The sequence below is a fragment of the Anarhichas minor genome, unplaced genomic scaffold (assembly GCF_050575085.1).
Source record: "Anarhichas minor isolate MPS153535 unplaced genomic scaffold, ASM5057508v1 ptg000023l, whole genome shotgun sequence".
Lineage (NCBI taxonomy): Eukaryota > Metazoa > Chordata > Actinopteri > Perciformes > Anarhichadidae > Anarhichas > Anarhichas minor.
In genome coordinates, this window is record NW_027466469.1 from 8,315,191 (window position 1) to 8,338,284 (window position 23,094).

The following is a 23,094-nucleotide window of genomic DNA, read 5'->3' on the forward strand; positions in this document are numbered from 1 at the left end:
TCATGCCAGCTCAGAGCCGATGTTTAGACACTTAGAGCTTCAAAACATGGATGGTTCACAGAAAAGTCGTCTATTTTTTACGTCCAATTTCTGTCTTCTGTCAAACAGTTTCAAATGTTTGTTGACTCATCCATCACTCAAGGGCGTTTACAAAAAAACAATCATCCAATCAAGTAAGACTTTGGGCGACTAGCTAGCCACACTGGTAACATAAAAGCATTAGTGGGGCTTAGTAACTAACAGAGCATTCAACAGATAGGAAGAGATGTGTGTTTGGACATCAGCTCTGCTACTTCATCTTTAAACATTATGTTGTCTTTTAATCTCATGTGTCAGCCCGACTCATACATGTGGCCAAACGTTGGACTTAGTTATTGGGTCTGGATTTATCCTCTTTGATTTTAGGAGCCTTCCTTTTTTAATCTTTGATCATCTTTGTCTTGTTTTAACCAAATGTTCTTGCGCATCTTTAATAATGCTAGTGCTTCCTAATTGTTTGTGCAATCGGATGAATCCTCTGATTCAAACACTAATGCTTTAGGGAACTTCTTTAATGTTATATGCACAGCAGTAAGATAATATTTCTCCACTAAAACATATATATCCAAATCCAAACCACTTCTATGTCACCTTGGATCACTGAAAGAATCTGAGGAATAAAGAAGGTGTAGGATATCAGTACACTACGAGCAGCTATTCCCTAAAGAATAAAGGTGACAGGACCTATGGAATAGCCTACCTTTAACTCATCTCTCATCTCATCTCATCTCATTGTGTCTATTATTTTATCTCTTAATATTTTATCTCTTAATGTTTTGTATCCTTTATTTTTTACTTCTTCTTTTTGTGTAACTTTTATTTGTTACTATTATCTTGTATTTAATTGTTTTTGAAGGGCTTTGTAACAGTAGTGTAACAGATTGCTTGTATTATTATTAATATTAATAATTATTATTATCAATTACTATTACAATTATTACTGCCTGCGCTGCAGAGCCAGTTGGAAATGCAGCGTCCTCCTCTTGACCAGGTGAGGGAGGTGTGCGTGTGTGTGTGTGCGTGCGTGCGCGTGCGTGCGTGCGTGCGTGCGTGTGTGCGTGCGTGTGTGAAGTCGACCGTGTAGCTCTGTATCGCGCTCTCTAAGCATTTACTTCAGATCACTCTTGTAACTGTACGCCGCTCAAATATTCTGTTTCACTGAAATACGTCCCAGTAGATAAGGACCTTCTCTCCTCCGTGTCACTGAGTTCTGATACTGGCGCTGAACATTACGTGAGTACGTCAGTGTTTAGAACACACACACACACTGCTGCTATCCTCTACAGCAGACGTGGGCAAACTACGGCCCGCGGGCCGGACACGGCCCGTTGGGCTTCTTAATCCGGCCCGTCAAATACTGGTACAAAATTGTCCGAACTATAATAAAGACTAGGGCTGGGCAGTATACCGGTTTTAATTTCCCGTATGATATGAATTCGTCACACACCATTATACCGGTGCATACCCGAAACAACTGCTGTCTGCTGTCTGCTTTAAACAGGCAGCTAAATGTATTCTTTGTCAGTCAGCGCTAGTTCACTTATATGTATTGAGAGGGAACCCTAGTCATGGTCATAACTTTATAACACAACAATTAACAACCCACAACTAACGCTCTTCAACAGAGAAAAACACCACAGCACACAACAGTCTGTGACACATAAACAATTTGTAACACTAATAATTGTACATTTATAAAATTTCACCGCCGAACTGCATGCTGGGTACAGCTCGCGAGCGAGCCTGCTTGCTAGCACAACAGTCTGCTAACAGCTGGGAGAGGCTCCGTCGCTCCAGTTACGTTACATTAAAGAACAGAACAGAGCGATGCAGGATGAACAAAGACAGACCGGAGATGCACCGATAGAGGCAGACACATATACAACGCCGATTACCGTGTAATATGCGTGGGGGAGGGGCTTAGGACCCAGGGGAATGTAGGTGAAGGAAACGGGAAGAGACGTAAGACACGCCACACAAACAGCTGTTCACTGCTCGTCACGATCCTGTAGACCAGTGATTCTCAACTGGTGGTTCGTCGTGGACCCGTTTCCAGTGGGTCGCGGGCCTTTGCTTCATGCAGCAGAGTTATTCACGCTCCTTTCCAGCATTTACGGCACTTGTTCAGCGGTGCAGGAAAAACACCGACCAATGCGTTGTAAATCATGTCACGTGATGCAGTTTAGCCAATAAAATAAGGGTATTCTGATACGTTTACTGACTCCAGTGAGATGTACCCACACCGTGACACAGGGGGGAGAGACGAGGAAATAGATCACAGAGCAGAGCACTGATAATGTTAGATGTGGAAGTCAAATATTTGTATGATCCTTACAAAGAATCAAACTGCTAAAAATACATTAACCTTTACACTAAAAACACTGTGTCAAAAATGACAGCTTAATAAGTAAGTGCACGATAAAATATGCAATAAAAAAATACCGTGTAAGATCCCAGCTAACTGATGAACACCTCAGATCTGTTCTGAGAATTGCCACAACCAAACTGACACCAAACGTTGACGCACCGGTTAAAAAGGGTGACTAACAACACTGTTCCCACTGAAATTAAATTGTACTTGTAATTTATATTAGTTCACACAAACACTCCATTCATCTGCTACTGGCCCGGCCCGTCTGTCAAATTTTAAAACTCAATGTGGCCCCCGAGCCAAAAAGTTTGCCCACCCCTGCTCTACAGGCTGCTGTATGGTATTTAGCTTTTCCATATATGTGGCTTGAATGTTCTATATCTTCCTGTCCCTCTCTCTCTGCTGTGTGCTGATGCAGATGAGCTCTGACAGAGGACGAGGGCTCAGTCTGAGAGGACAGGGACGCTTCTATGTGGACCTGCTGCACTAGTTCATGTAGAAAAGCAAGACAGGAGTGGTGCAATGTTAGGAGAACAGGCTCTTACGTAGAAAAACAACGTGTGTGTTAATGACGACATGTATGATGTTTTGTAGCATTTAGTCATCATAAGAAAAGCTTCTCTGTATTAGAAAGACATATTTAGCAGGTGACACGGTTCCAGTTAAACTGTTAAGTAATCTGAACAGTTAGTAACCATAGCAACCTGCCACATTAACACAAACTAATCCAGCCATGGGCCACACCCACCAATGGATGGCATGCAGAGCTACGAGGTCCACTCAGCTGTTCCAGAGCTTTCCGTTATATCACACTTGACTAACATATTGTCTTAGTTGAAGACAGGATGATCATCAGCATCTGGACACTAAGTAGAGTTCTTGTCTTCTCTGAAGCTCTGTCAGAGAGAATGTTGTGCTGTTAGACAAAGTGACATTAAAGATGTTTCATAGTTCCTTAGAGGACAGCTTGTCCTGTCATCGTCTTCATCTGTGTGGTCTCTCTGATGTCCTCTCTGAACCTGATCTATGGATCTGTTGGATGAAGATGAAAGCTTGTCCTTCTCAGGAACAAGCTTTCATCTTCTGACAATATAGATCTTGTGGTTATAACATGCAGCAGCTCTGCCTTCCTCTAGTTCTCTTCTTTTGAGAGCTGAGAAGTTAGTGAGACTGATGCAGCAATGTGAAAAGTCTGAAATCAAACTTCCAACGCGCTCCTCACTGCTGATTCTCTTTGTTTGACCAGAGCTGTGTGGGGAAGAGCATCAGCTACATGTCTGTACTGTTAATATGTAAACATACAAACAGTAGATACAGTGTAGAGCATCGTCTTTGTCTCTGATGAAAATGTTTCCTGAGACACCATCACAGCTCCCCTCCCCCGTCTCCTCCTCCTAGTCTCCCCTCAGCCCAACAGTAGGCTCTGTTCCTCTCTTCTCCTCTCATCATCTGCCGCTGACTGGTTGCCATGCAGTGGGCTGTCTATCAGTGACCCGGTAACTGTTGCTAGGAGAGGAGTGTAATTCTATCGCTTGTGCTAAATTTTTTTCCTATTTATGCGCTCTCCTCACTCCACATCCCTCTTCCTCTAGCTTCTCCTTCACCCTCTCTGTGGCTTTCTTTAATCCATCCCTTTGCTTTTATCCCCATCTTATCCTCCTCCTCTTCCTTCTCATCCTCCCATTCTCATGTGTCAGTCCTCTCCTTCCTCATCTCCTTCAACGTCCTTCACCTCTGGTTTCAATCTGCAAGCTGTCTCTTTTCACTGCCACTGACTTAACCCCCACCTCTCAGTGAGATTCAGTTTGGGTCCGTCTGCTCACCTTAATGGGGCATCAGCTCCGGATAAATAAAGCATTTGGGTTGGCTGTCATCTATTCAGGCAAAGCAATGTGTTCCTTTCTCATTGTAGTCTGTAAAGAGAAGGGCTGCCCCCTAAAAGTCGACGATTTGAGTCATCGGTGAAGAAGAGCCCGGGCCGACTCTTGTCCGTCAAAGCACTTTGTTTTTCAGCTGCGTGATTGTACACAGAGTAAAGCTAAGCATGTTGCTGATATGGGAGTTCAGTGTGGGGCAGCTGAACTAACCTTAGTGGAGGGGATTGATTATGTATTTTTTAGAACCATAAAGGACTCTAGAGGGTGGACTAAAGTGCAACTGAACGCTGAATAAGACATTTTTAGGCTACCAAAGTGTTACAAAACATGAACTGAAAACAGACTGTGAAAGGGTTAAAGTTCTAAGACGAAAACACAACATAATGATATCTATCACGATGTAGCATGTCTTCTGGTAATTCAAGATATCTCAATATATGATTTAGTCACGGTATGAAAGATGATAAATTATCATATTGAGTTATTGCCCGCCCTATGCTGTGGTAGCGACCTGTCAATCACCGTGTAGCCCCGCCCTAAAGCATCCCCTGCTTTATGGTCTGTTTGACTCTAAATGGACCCTAATGTACTAAATGAACATCATGCTGTATTGAAGAAGACTTGAAACTAGATTGAGACCATAAACTCATGTTTACAATGTTTACTGAGGTAAGCATGTAGGTTTAGATCTAGTGAATCAATACGTTGGTGAGGAACATGGGTGGAACTGCAGCTCTCTATCTCAGATACAGTACAGTTCGATTTCTCACTGGTCTTTTCTGCCTATTCTAGAAACACATGCTGATTGCTGGTTTCAAAATGATCTATTCTGTCTTATTTGTCTTCTTTGTCTACAATTTACAGTTTAAATCTGGAGCACATTTTGGGAGTTTGGAAAGGAAGCAAATGAAGTTAGAGTGTAAATATCAGTTGTGATCTGAAGTATTCTCAGTGGATATTTTCCAGACTTAAATTCGATACATTGTTTCACCTTTACCAAGATTATATAAAATAGAAAATATATAATTTGAGGACCTAATGACACACTAAATAACTTGCTAAGATTGAGATAGGGGTACTGAAACTACTGCAGAGAAATGTGTGAAAGCTGTGGCCGTCATGACATGATTGAAGGACAATGCACTCAGAAGCTTTGGAGAGGTCAGGTGGGGGGGGGCAGGTTACTGAAGGCAGGAGCAAAAGACAAATTGAAAAGCCACTGAGTGAAAGACAACAAAGAGAAAGAGGGAAGGGAAAGAAGATGTGTTTGGCGAGGATGAAGGGGGTTAGGGCGGGGTCTGTGCATAATTACATTTTCTGTTCTGAGCAGTATTGGGAATCAATAATGTAATTCATAGAAAAGCCATGGAGCTGCCCCTCATTGGCATTCACAGACATGAGCCACGCTTACATCCCAAAGAATTAAAACAAGGAGAGAGAGAGGGGGGGGGGGGGGGGTTTACATCTCCTCCACAATGCCTTAAAAAATGCTGGAGACTTCCATCACAACATGATTGATGTCAGGACATGTCCATACATATGAAGATAGCTAGGTCTGTCCCTACTGACACTCACATTTCACACACACACACACACACACACACACACACACACACACACACACACACACACACACACACACACACACACACACACATACACACACACATCCCTGTCTTCTCATAATCACAGCTGGTCATTGTGGGGTCACATGTGAAATGTCAGCCCCTCCTCCAGAAGCTTCCACCATGTGTTTATAGTGGGCTAAGGTGAGATTCCTCCCTATGTGACTGACAAAGTGGAACTAAAACACACTTATGAACACACGCCGGCCCTTTAAGAGGATTTGATTCCAATTCTAATTCATGGCTGAATATTTAGTTGATTTCTACAACATGGACACAACATCAGATTTCAGAACAAGACCTGTCTGAGTGAGACTTGGAGAGAAAAGGCAAAGGTTTTTCTTTCTCAGTAGGGTTCTTTCCATAATGTTGTCAGACACTTCTGAGCCTGTCAGTGGCAGAAACAAGCTGTGTTAGTGGACGTACATTGACGGCAGCCTGTCTGCTGTGTTCTGTTTAATACTGGACCAATTTCAAAAACTCTTCTCTCCATTAATCATTTAGACACAGATCCATGGCTAGATCGGGTCCAGGTAAATACCAAAGTTACTGATGAAGCTGGGTAGATGCACTCAGTGGTTGTTGTACTCTTGGGTGTTGTTGAATTTACTTCAGTGGCATAGTCTAACAAAACATGCTTTTTTCAATGGCTGGTTGGAATGATATACTTGTCAGTTAAGTTGGTTAAGTACAATTTTGAGGTAGTATACTTCACTTGTGTATTTCCAAGTGATGCATCGCGCCTTTCTGCATAATGAGTACTTTTACAGTTTTCACTTAAAGTATATTTCAATGGTAATACTTTTATACTTTTTCACTGCAGGCCTGCAACAGAATATTTCTACACTGTGCTCCTTCTACTGAAGTAAAATCTCTTAAGTTCATCTAGTCATTACATTATTTTGGGTAGAATAAAATACAACCAACACAACATTTATGGGCAACCTCCACAGGAAAGATGATGGTGGTATGATTGACAGATGAGATGGTATGATACCTTAGTCCAAACCATGGTCACTTCAGACCCAATTTCCTGGAGTATTTTCCATCAACAGATAATATAATATAGCATTTTTTTTGGGTGCTTCATTAAATAAATGCTCTGATGAATAACCACATAAAGCACTGCTCATTACTCTTGCCAAATAATTCCCAAAACTTTCACGTTCAAAGTAAAATGTAAAAAAAATAAAGATGAAATAAAAGAAGAAGGAAAATTGATCTTTGGACTTGTACTGTGTTCTGACTGAGGCTTGTAAGAAATGCTATAAATGCAAAGTTCAAGGTGGCGTTCATCAGGACTTAAAGAAGCTCCGGTCATTTCTTTTTGGCCTGATTGTTGTCCTCTAAAAGATTTGAAAAGGCCAAATCCCGGAGCACGGTGCAGCCATTAGGAGAGATGCTGTCAGAGCTCCTGTCCTCCATCTAAAGAAGCCAAGCGTTCCGGCTCTGCCTTTCCTGTAACAGGGATCAAGAAGGTCTCTCTGCCTGAGAGGAGCGATTTAAAGCTTCACACAGAGGGCTTCTTGATTGTTCCACGTGAACATTCTGCTGTGCTGTAATATGAGTGTGAGAAGGGATTTTATGTTTTTAAATGCTTTGAACGTTAAGACATTCACTAGTATCTGATGTGTTTGAGTGTAACTATGGGATGATGTGAACATTTCACATAATGTCATGATTATCTTGCCCAAAATGATATTATTCCGATAATCATCAAAAACTCTTAAAATGGCACTTTAACATACTGGAATCACTCTACATTACATTTAGTTAAGAAACACATCATTGTATTGCTTCACCAACAAGACACACACATTCCCTCAATGAAAAACAAACAAACATCTCAAATAAGGAAATCATAAATCATAAGGTACGGCTAGATTCTTTTCACTTCTCTACCGTGATAGCAGCTCTTTCAAGTCACGCGTATAGCTATTAACTATTAACTATTAACTATTAACTTTTATTTCACCAGGATCAACTTATTGTGAGTGGTTCTTTTTTGTTTCACCGCAATTGCTGATTATATTATCATCCCAACCCTAAGTGCAACCTTATATACCTAATGAAGCTTGATTGTTTTCCATCAGCAGCTTTTATTTTGAAGTATTTTTCAATAAAAGGGACCTGATCAGAAAAACATTCTGCTACAGCTTTTATAGAACTTGTTCCTGGAAACGTTATCAAACCTTTCTACTCATCCCCAGGACTCTACCTGCTCATTCATTTGCAGAAATGCTACTACAGAAAGTAGAATAGTGAAAATTGACCAAGTGAATATTACAATAGTAAACCCCAGCATTATGTCAACATTGATTGATTTATTGTGATTGTGATATTTACAATTAAAAGGGAAAAATGTACAAACTAATTTTGTCTGTGGACGTCCTCTTAGCCAGATTAACTTTGGTCACAATTGGTTCTGTTGGGGCCCTTATTGAGCACCCATTTCCACTCTCTGTGAGTTGTGTATGTACAATAGTGTTTGGCCTTTAAGTTCCCAGCTCAAACAACAGACTCACTCTCGACCCCGAGATGAACAGGCACTCCTGTGCTGGAATACAACAGACTGGCCCCAGACTTTCTTAATAATTAAGGTCTTAAGACAGGGCCCTCTACATTAGATTATATACTACTTATTTGGTGTAGAATATCTTAAAAAATTGCAATAAATATATTTACAAATACTGATAGACACGCGGTGAACTTATGACTTTCTGCAGTCCCTTGAGGTCTGGGGTCTTGGGGACTGTTGGTAATCAGACCTTAGGAACAGTTTCAGCATCATTCTTTAGACCAAAGGCCCTCGGGCCACAAGAAAAAACTAATTTAATCATCCCACTCACTAAGCAAATGCTCATATGGATACATATGACATTATGAAAACATCATGTATCATTTTTTGACTGCAGAGGATGTACCTAAATTGAGCTACTCAGAGAACTGTCTGAAGGAGACACTGTACGTGCCATCTTACAATGTTAGACATACTGTATGAAAACACTGCAGCTGAAAGCTAACATGTCTGTATTCATTTGCGTCTGATGGTGTTTTCCTAAATGATCTAATAATTAATAAAAAATAATATGTATTTTACTGATGCCACTAAATCCTTTTGGTCAGAGGACCGAGGTTGTCCTTAAATGTATGCGCATCAGACTGGTCTATTTTCTAGACAGTTGGGTTCCTCAGCGTAGTTATTCTTTTTGCTGACCTTTGTTCCTACTGTGACTGTTATTATGAGGCAACTTGCGTGGTAAGGCAGCTAAGGACACAGTTGGCTGTCATCCTGCCCAGTAGGTGTCGAGGCATGGCTGCAGAGTGCTGCTTGTTGTGCTAACCCCGCCTGTCTGTGTCTCCCCCCCCCACAGCGCTGACAGGAAGCCAAGCCGAGTCCCAAGCCCCTATCCAAGGCCTTCGCAGAGCCACGGCCGACGGGGCACGACTCCGGAGAGCCGCCACCGAGGAGACCTACTGGGCCTACTCAGGTGTGTGTGTGTGTGTGTGTGTGTGTGTGTGTGTGTGTGTGTGTGTGTGTGTGTGTGTGTGTGTGTGTGTGTGTGTGTTGTGTATGTCTTTCCTGTGAGGAAATTGTGGTGGTGTTCACTATGGAACATTCGGAAAGCCTGAAACCTTTACTGGTTAAAAGGTAGAAAATGACAAGGAAAGTTAGTAATTATTAGAAATGATTTTGATATTTGTCTTTTGCCAAGAAAGCTGAAATACTGAGACAGCTAGCAGGACAGTCCTGTCTCCTAAAAATTATGTTCCCCCAAAACTAAAATGCATTCTCAATTACGTTTGACCATAAACGTATTTTCTCCCTGATTACGTTTGTGTTTGACGTATTACAAATACGTTTCTCATCAACATATATTTGCCATACTCTAGTCTTTATTATTTTTCTGTGATCTGCCTCGCCTCTACCCCCGCCACCCACAAGGTGTTGCCCCGCGGCCTGTTCCGATTGCTGACAGACCTAACGATGGGGTGCCTCACGGCGGGGGCGGCTGGAGACCTCGCGTCCGGCGCCAACGGGTGAGCGCCCGCCACTCGGAACCATAAAACCAAGTCCCGGATTTCACCCGGGGGACATTCTGGAGGTATTGTGGCCGGGTGATGTGACTCGTTGCTGGGGAGGTATGAGCCGAGAGTGGCGGGGTGTTATGGAGGTATATTTTATTTATTTGTATCCATCTAACCCTAACCATAACTTCCACTAGGAAGCCACGTCCCCACCCAAACCTAACCCTAAAGAGAGTCACGGTTACTCCCGGATTTTACACGCGGGCCTTTGTGGAGGTATTGTAGCCGCGTAATGTTCCTCGTTGCTCGGCCTGGATGAGCGCGTTTCTGCTGGAGACAGGCGGGGTGTTGTGGTAGTATTCTGACCGCGTAATAGGGAGAAGCAGAGGCGGTGGTGGAGAGGGAAAACAATATTAAAGTGTTAAAATGTTGATTAGAAACGTATTTGTAATAAGTCAATGTAATAAGTCAAACACAAACGTAATCAGGGAAAAAATATGTTTTTGGTCAAACGTAATTGAGAATGCATTTTAGTTTTGGGGGAATGTAATTTTTAGGAGACAGGGTTGAGCAGGACAGTGCTTCAGATCAGATTGGAAGGTTAAAGTGTTTTAAATGGAAAGCTGTAGGAAGGTTTGGAACTACTGAATGCACATCTGGTCACATCTGATTACGTATGGTGCACACAGCAGAGAAACACCAATCTAAGAAATATGGGTAGCACTTTATAATAACTACACACTATGAAGCATTAGTTAAGTATGAGTAAACACTTAATTCATCATTTATAAAGCATTGTTCCAACATTAATAATTCATTAGTATGCAATTCATAACAGTTATAAATGTTTTCTTCTTGATTAATAAGCTGGTCTATTATGTGTTTAGTGATTGTGTTTTCATACTTTATAAATGATGGATTCCCCATTTGTAAATGAAGTATTATATATATTACAAACCAATTATTAAGGAGTTGTAGATGATTAATAAGATAATTTATAAAGTGTAAGTAAATGATTAATAACGTATTTAGATGTACATTATTTATCCATTTATATATATAATCATTTATGGTTCGGGACTATGTTAATATATGCTTTATAAACGCGTATTAATACTGCAATTCATGATTAATTCATGAAATGAAATAATGAATAATTAAATAAGTAAATGTAAACTAATATGCAAAGCTCCTGGTTAGCTCCAGTCGTACATTTGCAAATGTTTTGTATCCAGCCATGTTCTCCTGAAGGAGAATGTCTTTGTTTGTTTGTTTCTTACATGAATTAATGGCTGAGAGGTTTGTATTTAACAGTATATTGTTTGCATCTTGCAATACATATTAATATGTTCTTGATCACTTTGTATTGTGTCTATTTGCCTTTTCTGTTCAAAAACGATGTGTTTTGAGGCACTGCTGGCCTTTCAATGTCATTAATAAATGCTTTATAAGGCATAAATAGTCCTCACTTTAGATGAGGTCACATACAATACTTTACTGAGGACTAGTAACTACCTTAATAAATCATGAATCAACCATGAATTAATCATGAATTACAGTATTAATATGCGTTTATAAAGCATATATTAACATAGTCCCTAACCATAAATCATATAAATACATGAATAATGGTCATCTAAATAAGTTATTAATCATTTACTAACACTTTATAAATGATCTTATTAATCATCTACAACTCCTTAATAATTGGTTTATAATATATATAATACTTAATTTACAAATGGGGAATCCATCATTTATAAAGTATGAAAACACAATAATGAAACACATAATAGACAAGCTTATTAATCAAGAAGAAAACATTTATAACTGTTGTTATGAACTGCATACTAATGAATTATTAATGTAGGAACAATGCTTTATAAATGATGAATTAAGTGTTTACTCATACTTAACTGTTACCAAAATATCTTGTGGAAACTGAGGATTCCTGTGCAATGTTTCTTATGTCCATAAAGATGGGGTGTCTCAGGAGTGTAGGTTAAAAACATCAGTCCAGGAAACCACAGACCAAAGAAGAAAAGAGTTTACTGATGTCCTATGTGCAAAAATGAAAAAAAGCTGCTCAAACAGAATGCATTTCAGTCAAGTGATTATCATCAGTTGCATTTACACAAAGGCAATGATCAAAGAAACGGGGTCCCCAGGGGCCCACAAACCATCATCCAGTGGGTAGAGGGACCACAACAATGTCATATTGGCACAGTCATGTGGTTTATACGGTATTCATGAATACAGTGTGGTATCTTGCATGCGACAGGTCTGTTGAAGTGATGATGAAGGATGCTCCGTGGACACTGTTCTTGCTGGTATAATAAAGTTTATTACAAACAAGCAACACATGCCATTACGGACGTCTAGATCGTCCGGAGGTCTCAAGTCGAATCAGAAAGTCCCCGCTTCTAGGGCGCTCGCTTCATCTTTATATAGGGTACATGTCATGCAACATACAGGGCGGAACAATGAGAGAATGTATGTGGCCCCCCTCATTCTGCACATCCACCCTTCTGCCCCTGGTCTCCTGCACATCTGGTTTTCATCTAAGACAACTACCCTTGGGGTCTTCGCTGTACTGTGTAAGGCCTGAAAATATACCACAACAGGCAAAAATGAGGTTCCGTCATTGAGACCAGAGGAATAGAACATTTTAAGTTCCAAAACAACAACAACAACAACATCTACATCTCGTCTAAAATAGGCGTCTTTCCACATCTGCCACTCTTCTAGATTGATGAATCCGTTTGGTTGCAACAAGAGACGTAGAGATGGCTTCTTGAGATTGCATTCTCTACAGGACGTTCTCTGCTTGTTTTTGTCCACACACTGCAGTGGACAGGGTTAGGAAATTAAAAAGAACAATAATTGATTGTCAAGCCAGACCAAGATGTCCCTAACGCATGATAACGCTGTCTAGGGGTTAGATGCTCTTTATTTGGCCCAGCTGCAGAGGAATATATGAGAGAATGTTAATGCTGTTAATGCAAACGCAACACTTCCTCCATGTTCACCTGTCATACGCACCACTCTCAAACACCTTATAATAACCATCAATAATAAATGGTAAATTGATACTTAATTCAACTTGAGTTAATAGTTATGTTACTGTTAACAATTTTTAATATTAACTTATTGTTAGTAATGCTACAACGTATATGTTCATTTCTTAGTTTGTGTAATATGAATTAGTTAATGTTGTATCACAGCTTATGAGACGATAATTACATTTTCATTACATTATTTATTAACAGTTTATTGTTGCACACATTATATACTATACTTCGTATTTGTTAATGGTGACTAAATGATTTGCAAGCTTCAAGAAATTGCTTGTTAAACATCTATAAACATGATGGACCAGTAACCAACTATTAAGTATTAACTATCTAGCTAGATAATGTTCACTGATGCTTTACAAAGTATTTATTAACCATTCTACAATGTTTCATATTCAGCAGTTGTAACTTTATTCATTGCATCCAAATAACGTTTATAGATGGTTAACAAAGCAATTATTAAGCATTAACAAATATTTAATATAGTATTTAAAATGTTATGTGTGCAACAACAATACACTGTTAAATATACATAACACAATTAAAGAATCACTAATAATTACGAAGCAATATTATGTATTATGTCATTGTTTACTAATGTTTGACTAGGGTTTAATGAACTAACAATTTACTATTGAATTATTGATGTTATTATGACCATTATACCAGTCTGTCCTTTCATCACAAACCCTCTTCCACTAATTAAGGACAGTGCTTCTACTTGGCAGATTTCTTTGGACGTGCTACTGCCAATGAAACTCAACATCCTTGCATCACATTTAATCACCTTTCCTGGGAGGCTTTTAATGTGAAACAGCTGCAGGAAGTGAAGTTGTATTGATAGTAGCTCACTGTGACAGCGAATGAAAGAACAGAGAAGTAGAAATAATTGGAGCGAATGAATGACCAGCCTTTACTTTACTGTAGCAGCCCTCGGCTGTTATTACAGACTCTGGCTGTGCTGTTAGAATACACAGCAGCTCTACAGCCTCTTGGTTCAGGCTTTAGGGTTAGGTGTTAGAGATGTCAGTAAGTGGAGGGCTTCACAGGTACAGTAAGCCTGGGTTAAGACTGAGTTGTGTGATTTAGAGCATGCTGTACTGTATGTCTGTGTGTGTTTTAGAGTATGTGCCACTGTCAATGCGATATGTTTGCCTTCCTCCTCCTCTCTCTGTCTCTGTTCTTCCTCTCTCAGCCGCTCTCCTCGGCGCTCCTCCGGCCTGGAGGCATCTCCGGGCTTTTTTTTAATTTTACCAGCGCTTCAGAAAAGAAATAAGCCACTTCCGCTGTCCCTTTAGAGCCTTTCGTTTCTCAGAGGGGCAGCATTAATCTTTTACCGTGCAAGCAACGCAAGCCCCGGGCCACAAGTGATCTTTTAGTTTATTTAGTTCAATACTTCTGCTCGCTCTTCTTACCCTAATTGGTGGCCCGTCATGCCTGCGAGAGCTTGTGGGTAGAAACAGAGCCGGTGACAGGTTCCCTTAGTGTTCCTGTTGCTGATGCTCAGATCTACCGATGCTCTCCTGCTGTCCCCTCGCACATGTCTGATCGCAGCTCTTACATAAGATGCTGATGTAATGGTGGGTAGGATCCAGGCAAGAGAGGAAAACAATAGAGAGACAGCAGGCTGCATGCTGCTGGATATTCTATTTCCGTGTCATTGTGAGAGCCGCAGAGATCAGAAGTAAAGGAGAAATCCTGTTTTATCATTGGCCAGTATTTCATAAGGTTAGCACAAGACCGCACTCATCACTGTCATTGTGGAGACGGAGGACCAAAGAAGAGATGTAGGAAAAGTTTTACAGCACAATCCTCAGTTCAACCTAAAGTTAACAATCAGAAGCAGGTATCAGGAGGTGAGCGAGTCCTTTACATCGCTACACTCTACCCTCTTCCTATTATGGATGAGTTTGTGTGATATCATCTTCTCTGACACACACATACACACACACACACACACACACACACACACACACACATTGTCTCCCACTTGTTCACTCCCTTCTGATGACTTCTCCAGAGTTTCCTAAACTTCCGCCTTTCCTAATTAGCTTGTTCTAATCGCATCCTCCAGAGGTCTGACAAACTCCAATCAGGACCTCAGTGGGCCATGGCTGCTCTGCCCTCTGCCTGATCAGAATGGCAGATTACAACCTGGCACAATGCTGACAAATAAAGAGTTCTCTGGGGACGGCCCCGTACCTCCAGAATGAGAAGCAGAGACAAAGAGACGGAAAAAGACAAGGATTCACACAGTCAACCTGACTTCTTTTATTTTAGGGAAGTTATTTAAGTTTGAGTTTAATCTGAAAGTTTGTAAAAAAACAGTCGATGCCATAGAAAGATATCGTGTTAAAAAGGCGAAGTGTGCTTTCATTGTGTTGTGTTGGCGAACACACTGTTTTCATTCAAAGTGATCTGTATCGGATGCTACAGCTAAATCAGGGCGTGTACCATCAGGTTTAGAGACCACAGCTGTGGGGAGAGACATCCAGAGAGAGGGAGAGACAGAGAGGCAATGAGGGGTTAATCCCAGGCACTGCCTTTACATGAACCTCTCCTTTGATTATCCAGGAGGCTCTTCGTTGAAGAACATGTGCTACATCTTTGAAGGAATAATTCAACAGTTTGGGATGTGCATCCATTGCTTTCTTTTAGAGATTGAGATGAGTACATGATCAATCGGAGCTGATATCAGGACATGGTTAGCCTAGCATAGCATAAAGACTGGAGGCATTTTCTAAAAGGTTGGATTTATTGTCGGAAAAAATGATCCCATAACCATAACTGACAACGCTGTGTGGTGTTCTACACATAAATGACTGTAGAGCAAGTCATAAAAAGTCAATGCTTTATATTTAAAAGCTGTATTTTCTATAGCTTACCCTGACAGTCATGCTTATTACAAAAATTGCGAATTCATATTCTATAATATCTAGCTTTCCTACACAGACATTATAATATTAGAGAACATTTATTGGTTTATTGTCAAAAATAAATATAATATAAATAAAGTTATTATTATTGTTATTATTATAAAAACCCATTGACTAATTATTGGTGTGAAATGATGGTGCCATCAAGTGCCATTGTAATCAGATGAATCAACATTATTATGATGTGACTATAACTTTAAACACATTAACTGGAAGTAATTATGAGGATGAGGCTCAAAGTTTAACTGCACACATTAAGCTCACAGTACCTCTGTTGGCCAAGCTTTTCCTTCAGATATGCAATATAAACCATATAATGTATGAAACAACCCTTACCGTGATATATGTTACCTATTTTACATAATTACGAGTGCTTTGCCGTATAGTTGTAAGATCAGCCGTGTGACACTCAGAGGTCAGATTGATTGGCTCTTCACTCTCGACTGCTGGACAATTGAAAATCCAGAGTGCCTGCACTGAAATACTTTTTTTCATTTTCCATTTGATATGATACACATGTTGGTATTAAAAATGTGCCCCTTGTCTCATACCGTTCATACACACACACACACACACACACACACACACACACACACACACACACACACACACACACACACTTAACTGGAAATTAATTTTCAGACCTGCACAATGTCAAGGCTCGCTATTGACGGCAGAGGCGAATCTAATTTGCGTGCTCCTTGCCATTCATGACCAGCCACCATCAGAGAGCGCTCAGGCCCTCGTGCTGCAGCCTTGAAGTGGGTAAATTAAGATGGGAATTGATGATATGTTGTACAGTCATTTTACTCATGAGGGAAACTGTTCTGTTGTATTAGCCTGACAGTAAGTGCTGTTGTCTATCTTCCTTTTTTCTTTCACATGTGAAATTGAAATGTCCACATAATAGAGACACCTAGGAAAAGGAACTAGAAAGTATAGTTTATTCAATACCAACATGTTGTGAAGCACATGTCAGTCTCTAAAATATTTTTAAGACTGACTCTTTGTGATTAGACGAGTAATACAAATGTATTTACATATGTTGGAATATCAAGGTTTAAATCATAAGTATTTTAATTATTTGTGCAAATATAACTTGGATTGCGTCTTCATTAAAAATATGACTGGAGGAGAGATAGGTCAGTACTTCTAGTATTATTCTTGTCAAAAAAGACCATTAAAGGCCCAAAACCAACAATGAATGTATCGACTAACAAGCTTCATATGTTGTCTTCCACTGTGCCATTGAGCTCCATTAAAACACATCAATAAGCTACACTTGGTGACATGTTGAGGGCGACAGTGTCCCAAGAGATAGAGCGGGTCGTCTTTTAATCACAAGGTTCGATCCCCGGCCCCACTTGTCCATATGTCCAAGTGTCCTTGAGCCAGACTCAGCAGCTCCCGATGGACAGAGCCTGTTGGTGTGTGACTGTGTGTGTGATTGTGTGTGTGACTGTGTGTGTGATTGGGTGAATGAGAGGCAGGTAGAGCACGTTGTCCAGTAAGGTAGAAAGGCCCTGTATGAATGCAGTCCATTTAACAGGTTCTTCATTACCATGAAAACACACTCACAGGGGTGAAGATATAGACAGTGCAGGCAGTACGGTTTCACCGGAGCCAGTGAGAGGGCCCTTAAAGAGAAAGGGCCCTCTCACAATATGTTAGGAGGAAAATGGGCCCCTTGGGAGAAATTCAGATTGCCACCTCAAACATACACCTCTGTTTAAAGAAGAACCCGTCATGGTAAATTGAACTGTTGCTATATATTTAATTTCAAGATGCAAACCCTTCTTCTTCATGGCTATTCTTTTTGGTTATCAATAGCCATTGAATTTAAGCAATAAGATAAAATAGCTGCAGAATAAGCATAGAATAACACAATTATATGCTTATTCTACATAAACTATTACATTCAATGAATGCTTTCTTATTTTCTTTGGTATTTTGTCATAAACAGATATGGGTAGCACTTTATAATAACTACACACTTAGTTAAGTATGAGTAAACACTTAATTCATCATTTATAAAGCATTGTTCCTACATTAATAATTCATTAGTATGCAGTTCATAACAACAGTTATAAATGTTTTATTCTTGATTAATAAGCTGGTCTATTATGTGCTTCATTATTGTGTTTTCATACTTTATAAATGATGGATTCCCCATTTGTAAATGAAGTATTATATATTTTACAAACCAATTATTAAGGAGTTGTAGATGATTAATAAGATCATTTATAAAGTGTTAGTAAATGATTAATAACTTATTTAGATGTACATTATTCATGCATTTATATATATAATGGTTAGGGACTATGTTAATATATGCTTTATAAACGTATATTGGAATATATATATTCCAATATATATATGTTGGTACATTGGTACATATGTTGGAACAATGCTTTATAAATGATGAATTCAGTGTTTACTCATACTTAACTAATGCTTCATCGTGTGTAGTTATTATAAAGTGCTACCCAGATATGTAATGATGATGTTGTTCAATGTCACGTATCTATTTGATCATGTGACCAGGCAATATATGGTAGCCAGTCCCGATACCTTTCTCTTTGACCTACTGTCCCAAAACAACAGCCTAAGTAACTCATTCAACTGTAAACTCCAACACAATGTTGGTAAATTATATATATTACGCCTAATGGTTTGTGTAAGTGTGTGTGTGTGTGTGTGCTTCATAACTAGTATCTAGCATGGAATGGGGCCTGTTGTAACTACCTTACACCACTGACACACACTGTGATTTTTTGTTGGACTCAATCCTACAAACGTACTGTCCTGCTGCCCCTAATAATGACGACAGCATCAAATGTAAATGTGTATTCCGCTGCAGAATAATACACATTTACTTCTACTTACTCCTATTTGAATGATATTTGCTGACCAGCTATTTCAGCGAATAACAAAGCATTTTGTATCAACAAAACTTTACATTTGTGAGCTGTTTTTAAAGACAATAGGACCAATAGGCTTTAAGGCTGAGTGCCACACACAGCTCTGTGGAAGCTGGACATCTTCATGGTAGCTGTGTTACCTGATGTGTCCAGTACAGACATAGGTCGAGGATCTGTTTAGCCTAGTTTAGCACGACTGACTGACAGATTGATAGAAATGAAAATAATGCACCTTCCAACAACTCTAAATCAGTTTGAGCACAAATTTGACGGGTATGAACACAAAACCTAGTTGTGTTCTTACTACATCAGTGTCTCGGCAGAACTGTTCAGTATGTATGGCGTGGCCAAACATTTTGGATGGCCGACACATGCAGATGATGGAATGTAACTCATGCAGACCCGGGCGGCTGTGTGATGCAAAAACGTGTTATTTTAGTTTTAGCTGGCAAGCTAGTCATCAATCCATCAAAGAGCTAGCAGGGTCTTGCAAAGTTAGGAGGAGTTCAAACTTGGAAGCTCTACTATTAGGACAGGACTTCAATAAATTGTTATTTCAACTTGTTAATAGCCCATGTCACAGTGGATTTAGATATATTATCTGACTGTTGGTGGTGAACAACATACCAAAATGTTGGACTCTGCCTTTAACGTTCCTCCTATATAGACACCACACAAATGTTGTTGCCACTTTCTCTTTGACACTCACTGATAACAAGTGGAAGGACTGCTGCACATGCCTGTGACAAGTGAGGATGAGATGGTGCAACAAATGCTTTGCTTTGCTGCAAGTATGCCACATTTTTAAAGGGAATGTGAATTAAGACAGCAGAAGCATTTCTAAGGAAAGGGTCACGATTCACCCTTCCACTCATGCCGTAAACCGCTGTTTTATCTCTTATACTTGGCAGCTATTTAAGAAACAACATATTCTGAGTTGTCACAAGTTTTGTCTTGACCTTTTCAGTTTTGAATACTACTGTTTGAAACTTCAGTGAAAGAGAAATTATTTTCAAAGAGAAGGTTCTTACTGTCAACACATTCATGTTCTACTGCTATGCCTGCTAAAATAATGAACTGAGAGAGCAAGTCCACCAAGGGCGAGAGGGAGAGGAGGATGATGGGAGAAACAAACACACCGCTTCTTCTCAGGGGATCGGCGTTCGTGTACTCCGTCAAACCAAAAGTTGAGTGATTTTTACTACGATGTAATTTTAATTTATTATACTATATTGATCCCTTTCTCTGCATTTGACCCATCCCTGCATATAGGGAGCAGTGGGCTGCCAATGACAGGCGCCCGGGGAGCCCGGGGGTTTAGTGTATTGCTCAGGTACACTACGACACGTGACACGTCCCAGTCGAGGATCTAACCGTTGACCTTCCGGTTACCAGACAACCCTCTTAACCCAGTGAGCCACGGTCGCCCCAACCTAAGCTATTTCACAGAGTCACAATGTTACATCCGAAGGTTACGTTCCGTTACTCATTGAAGCCAAACCATGAGTTTTTTTCGAACCCTAATTAAGGTGTTTCACAACATTAACCACATGTTCCAACGTTACCGTGACTGTTTCACTATAAACCTTCAGTGTTAACATTCTTCTCAGAAAAGCTTCTCAAGAAAATACAATCTCAAAACCTCCTTCACCAGGATTGGTGGGAAAGTGTGAGGGCATCTGGTGGAGGTCTGAAAGGTTCCTCAGAAATGGATGGACCTGGCGGACGTGAGAAGTGACTGGAAGCATGGACAAAGGGAGAAACTTAACAGAATAAAAACAGCCGAGGTGCCGTTGTGACATTTTTGTACATTTAACTAATGTGCCACTTAGACTAACAAGCCAAATCTATATCCATCTGGTCTTTCTAAAATTGGAGTTGTGAGCTGGACACTACCTGGCTTTGATGAGAGCATCTCTTTTAGTGAAGGATATTAACATAATGATGACTCACATATAAAAGTCATTTAATTTAACAGATGCTCCAACGGAAGATAGTGAGATAGATAGAAAGACAAAGCGGCCGGCGATCAAGCTTTCGTAGAGAAGACGACTGAAATCTTACTTTATTTAATAATTAAAAAATGATGTGTAATTCTATGATCTAGAAGAAGTGTATAGAACAACACTGAAGACTGGATTCTCAGTTATTAACTTGTGACAGCAATCTTACAAATGGGTTCAGTGGGTTTACCAGGTGTTCAGTACTAAGTAGGCTAAGTAAGGAAAACTTCTCAAATGCAGTCATTTAACAGCGAATTACTTTGGTAAATACATGACTTAAAGTCTTTATAATACATGTTGCAATGGACACCATTTTGGTTGTTACTTGGAAACTGTTTAGGTTCCATATCCAGAGACCCAGTTAGTTAAGCATACACGATATGTCCATTTCCTTATGAAGATAATAGTTTTTGGAAGGCTCTTTTCTGTTTCAACATACTCACATCAGAATGAATTAAGACACATGTTGATGTTCCTGTTTAAACATGCCTGGGGTCAGCAATTGATTGCAATTGAATACATAGATTATTTCCTAAAGAGTGTACATGTAGCTGCCTACATAGACATCGAACTTTCCATGTTCAAATTCACATGACAAAGTCACGGCTAAACAAGAAAACCAACACGCCGACACACCAGGCCTTCTGACCCAACATTAGGGTTAGACCTCACTGATACTTCTGAGGCTTATTGAGAGCTGTACAGTTTACAGTATGTGTCAATGATATCCATTGCCTTAGTTTCTATAGTCAGTCCACCAATCAATCCAACTGAGATTGACTCATAATCAGAATATTTTAATCAAATCAGATTTGGTTGTTTAAAATGAAGATTTGACTCGTCACTCCAATCCAGAAATGCATTTGTCATGCTATTCAGTGATGATTTCTACCATATTAACATAGAAAAATGTGGTCAAATGTGACCTGCCAGAGCTTCATAGTGAGTGGGATTCAACTCAGCGGGTCAGGGACGAAAGTTGGTGTGATCAGCAATGTCAGCAACCCACCCAACCTGTCTTGAAACACGGACCCCGTCTTTACCAGGCTTTTATTTGTGACTTTTTTTTTTGCCGTGTCATCACCATTCATATTTATACAACAAATGAGTATATGATTCAATTGTTGACTAGAGCAAAACGTTTTTTTATAGATTTAGCCTCTTAAAAAAACAAAAAAGAGAGAGGCTTGAGTTACAAGTAGACTGGGAGGATGATTCCACACATGGACTTTCAGGGAGCAACCGAACTCATACAGTGAATAAAGCAGAAATTCAGGAACAACACGTCTGCTAGGACCTGATGATGAACTTCACCACATTCAGAGGACACAGAGGACACAGAGGACACAGAGGACACAGAAAGCTGCTCTCAATCAACCTTGCCACTTCTATACTGCCACTGTCATCACATAAATGCCCATAGCTGTATATATGTAAGCACACAGTGCTGTGTTTGTGTGCGTACGTTGATTAAATGAATGGTGGCAACCAATTGAGCTGTCCGTGTGAGGTGTGAGGGGTGATGCATTATAGAAGTACTCTCTGTGATTGCGTCAGTGGCTGCGTGTCTAATGCGGGATCAAACTGACTCGCTCTCTGGGAAAAACACATCGATTTGATGCCCCCACAGACATCATAATATTTCCACACCTCTCAAGTAGTCCTTGAGCAGCCTTGACTTCTATTGAGGACAGAGGATAGCATCCATCAAGTGTATGTATCAGGTGTATCAGCCGTCATTCAGCTTGAGGCCTAGTCAGGTCAGTTCATTCCAACAACACTGCAACAACCTCCATCTGAACAAGTCGTCAACAGTAGTTTAAAGTTGCTGCAAAGATGGCACACTTTGATAACCAATTGGCTTAATTTGGGACCCATCTGGGTCTCTTGTCAAGATCCATGCAGAATTATTACTCTTCATTATATTGTTATCACATATGGTATGTCATCTGCAAGCTGTAGAAGAGATTCAGCCTCATCACTTTACATGCTGTGTTAGTAATGATGGTGTTTTGCCTCTCTAGTCTCTCTAATCATTTTATGTTTAAAATTGCCAGAGCAGCTATAAATTAAGTCCCAGACGTCATTTTATCCGGACCCTGGACCTATAACAACAGATAATTGAGAAACATTCAAATTGACGGAGCGCTTCTTTTTTAACTGGCACAGTTTTTCTATCCTTTACGACTCGTTCCTCAGTCCAGGAGACACACCGACCA

General features: G+C 40.0%; 1 protein-coding gene across 1 annotated transcript in view; it reads left to right on the top strand.

Moving 5' to 3' along the window:
• The window catches only part of LOC142955279 (receptor-type tyrosine-protein phosphatase gamma-like), a 542,528-nt gene that overhangs the window by 86,456 nt on the left and 432,978 nt on the right, over positions 1 to 23,094 (top strand). The window contains exon 2 of the mRNA XM_076096741.1: positions 9,287 to 9,403. Within this exon, the coding sequence (XP_075952856.1) occupies positions 9,287 to 9,403 (117 nt within the window). The remainder of the gene's footprint in view (positions 1 to 9,286; positions 9,404 to 23,094) is intronic.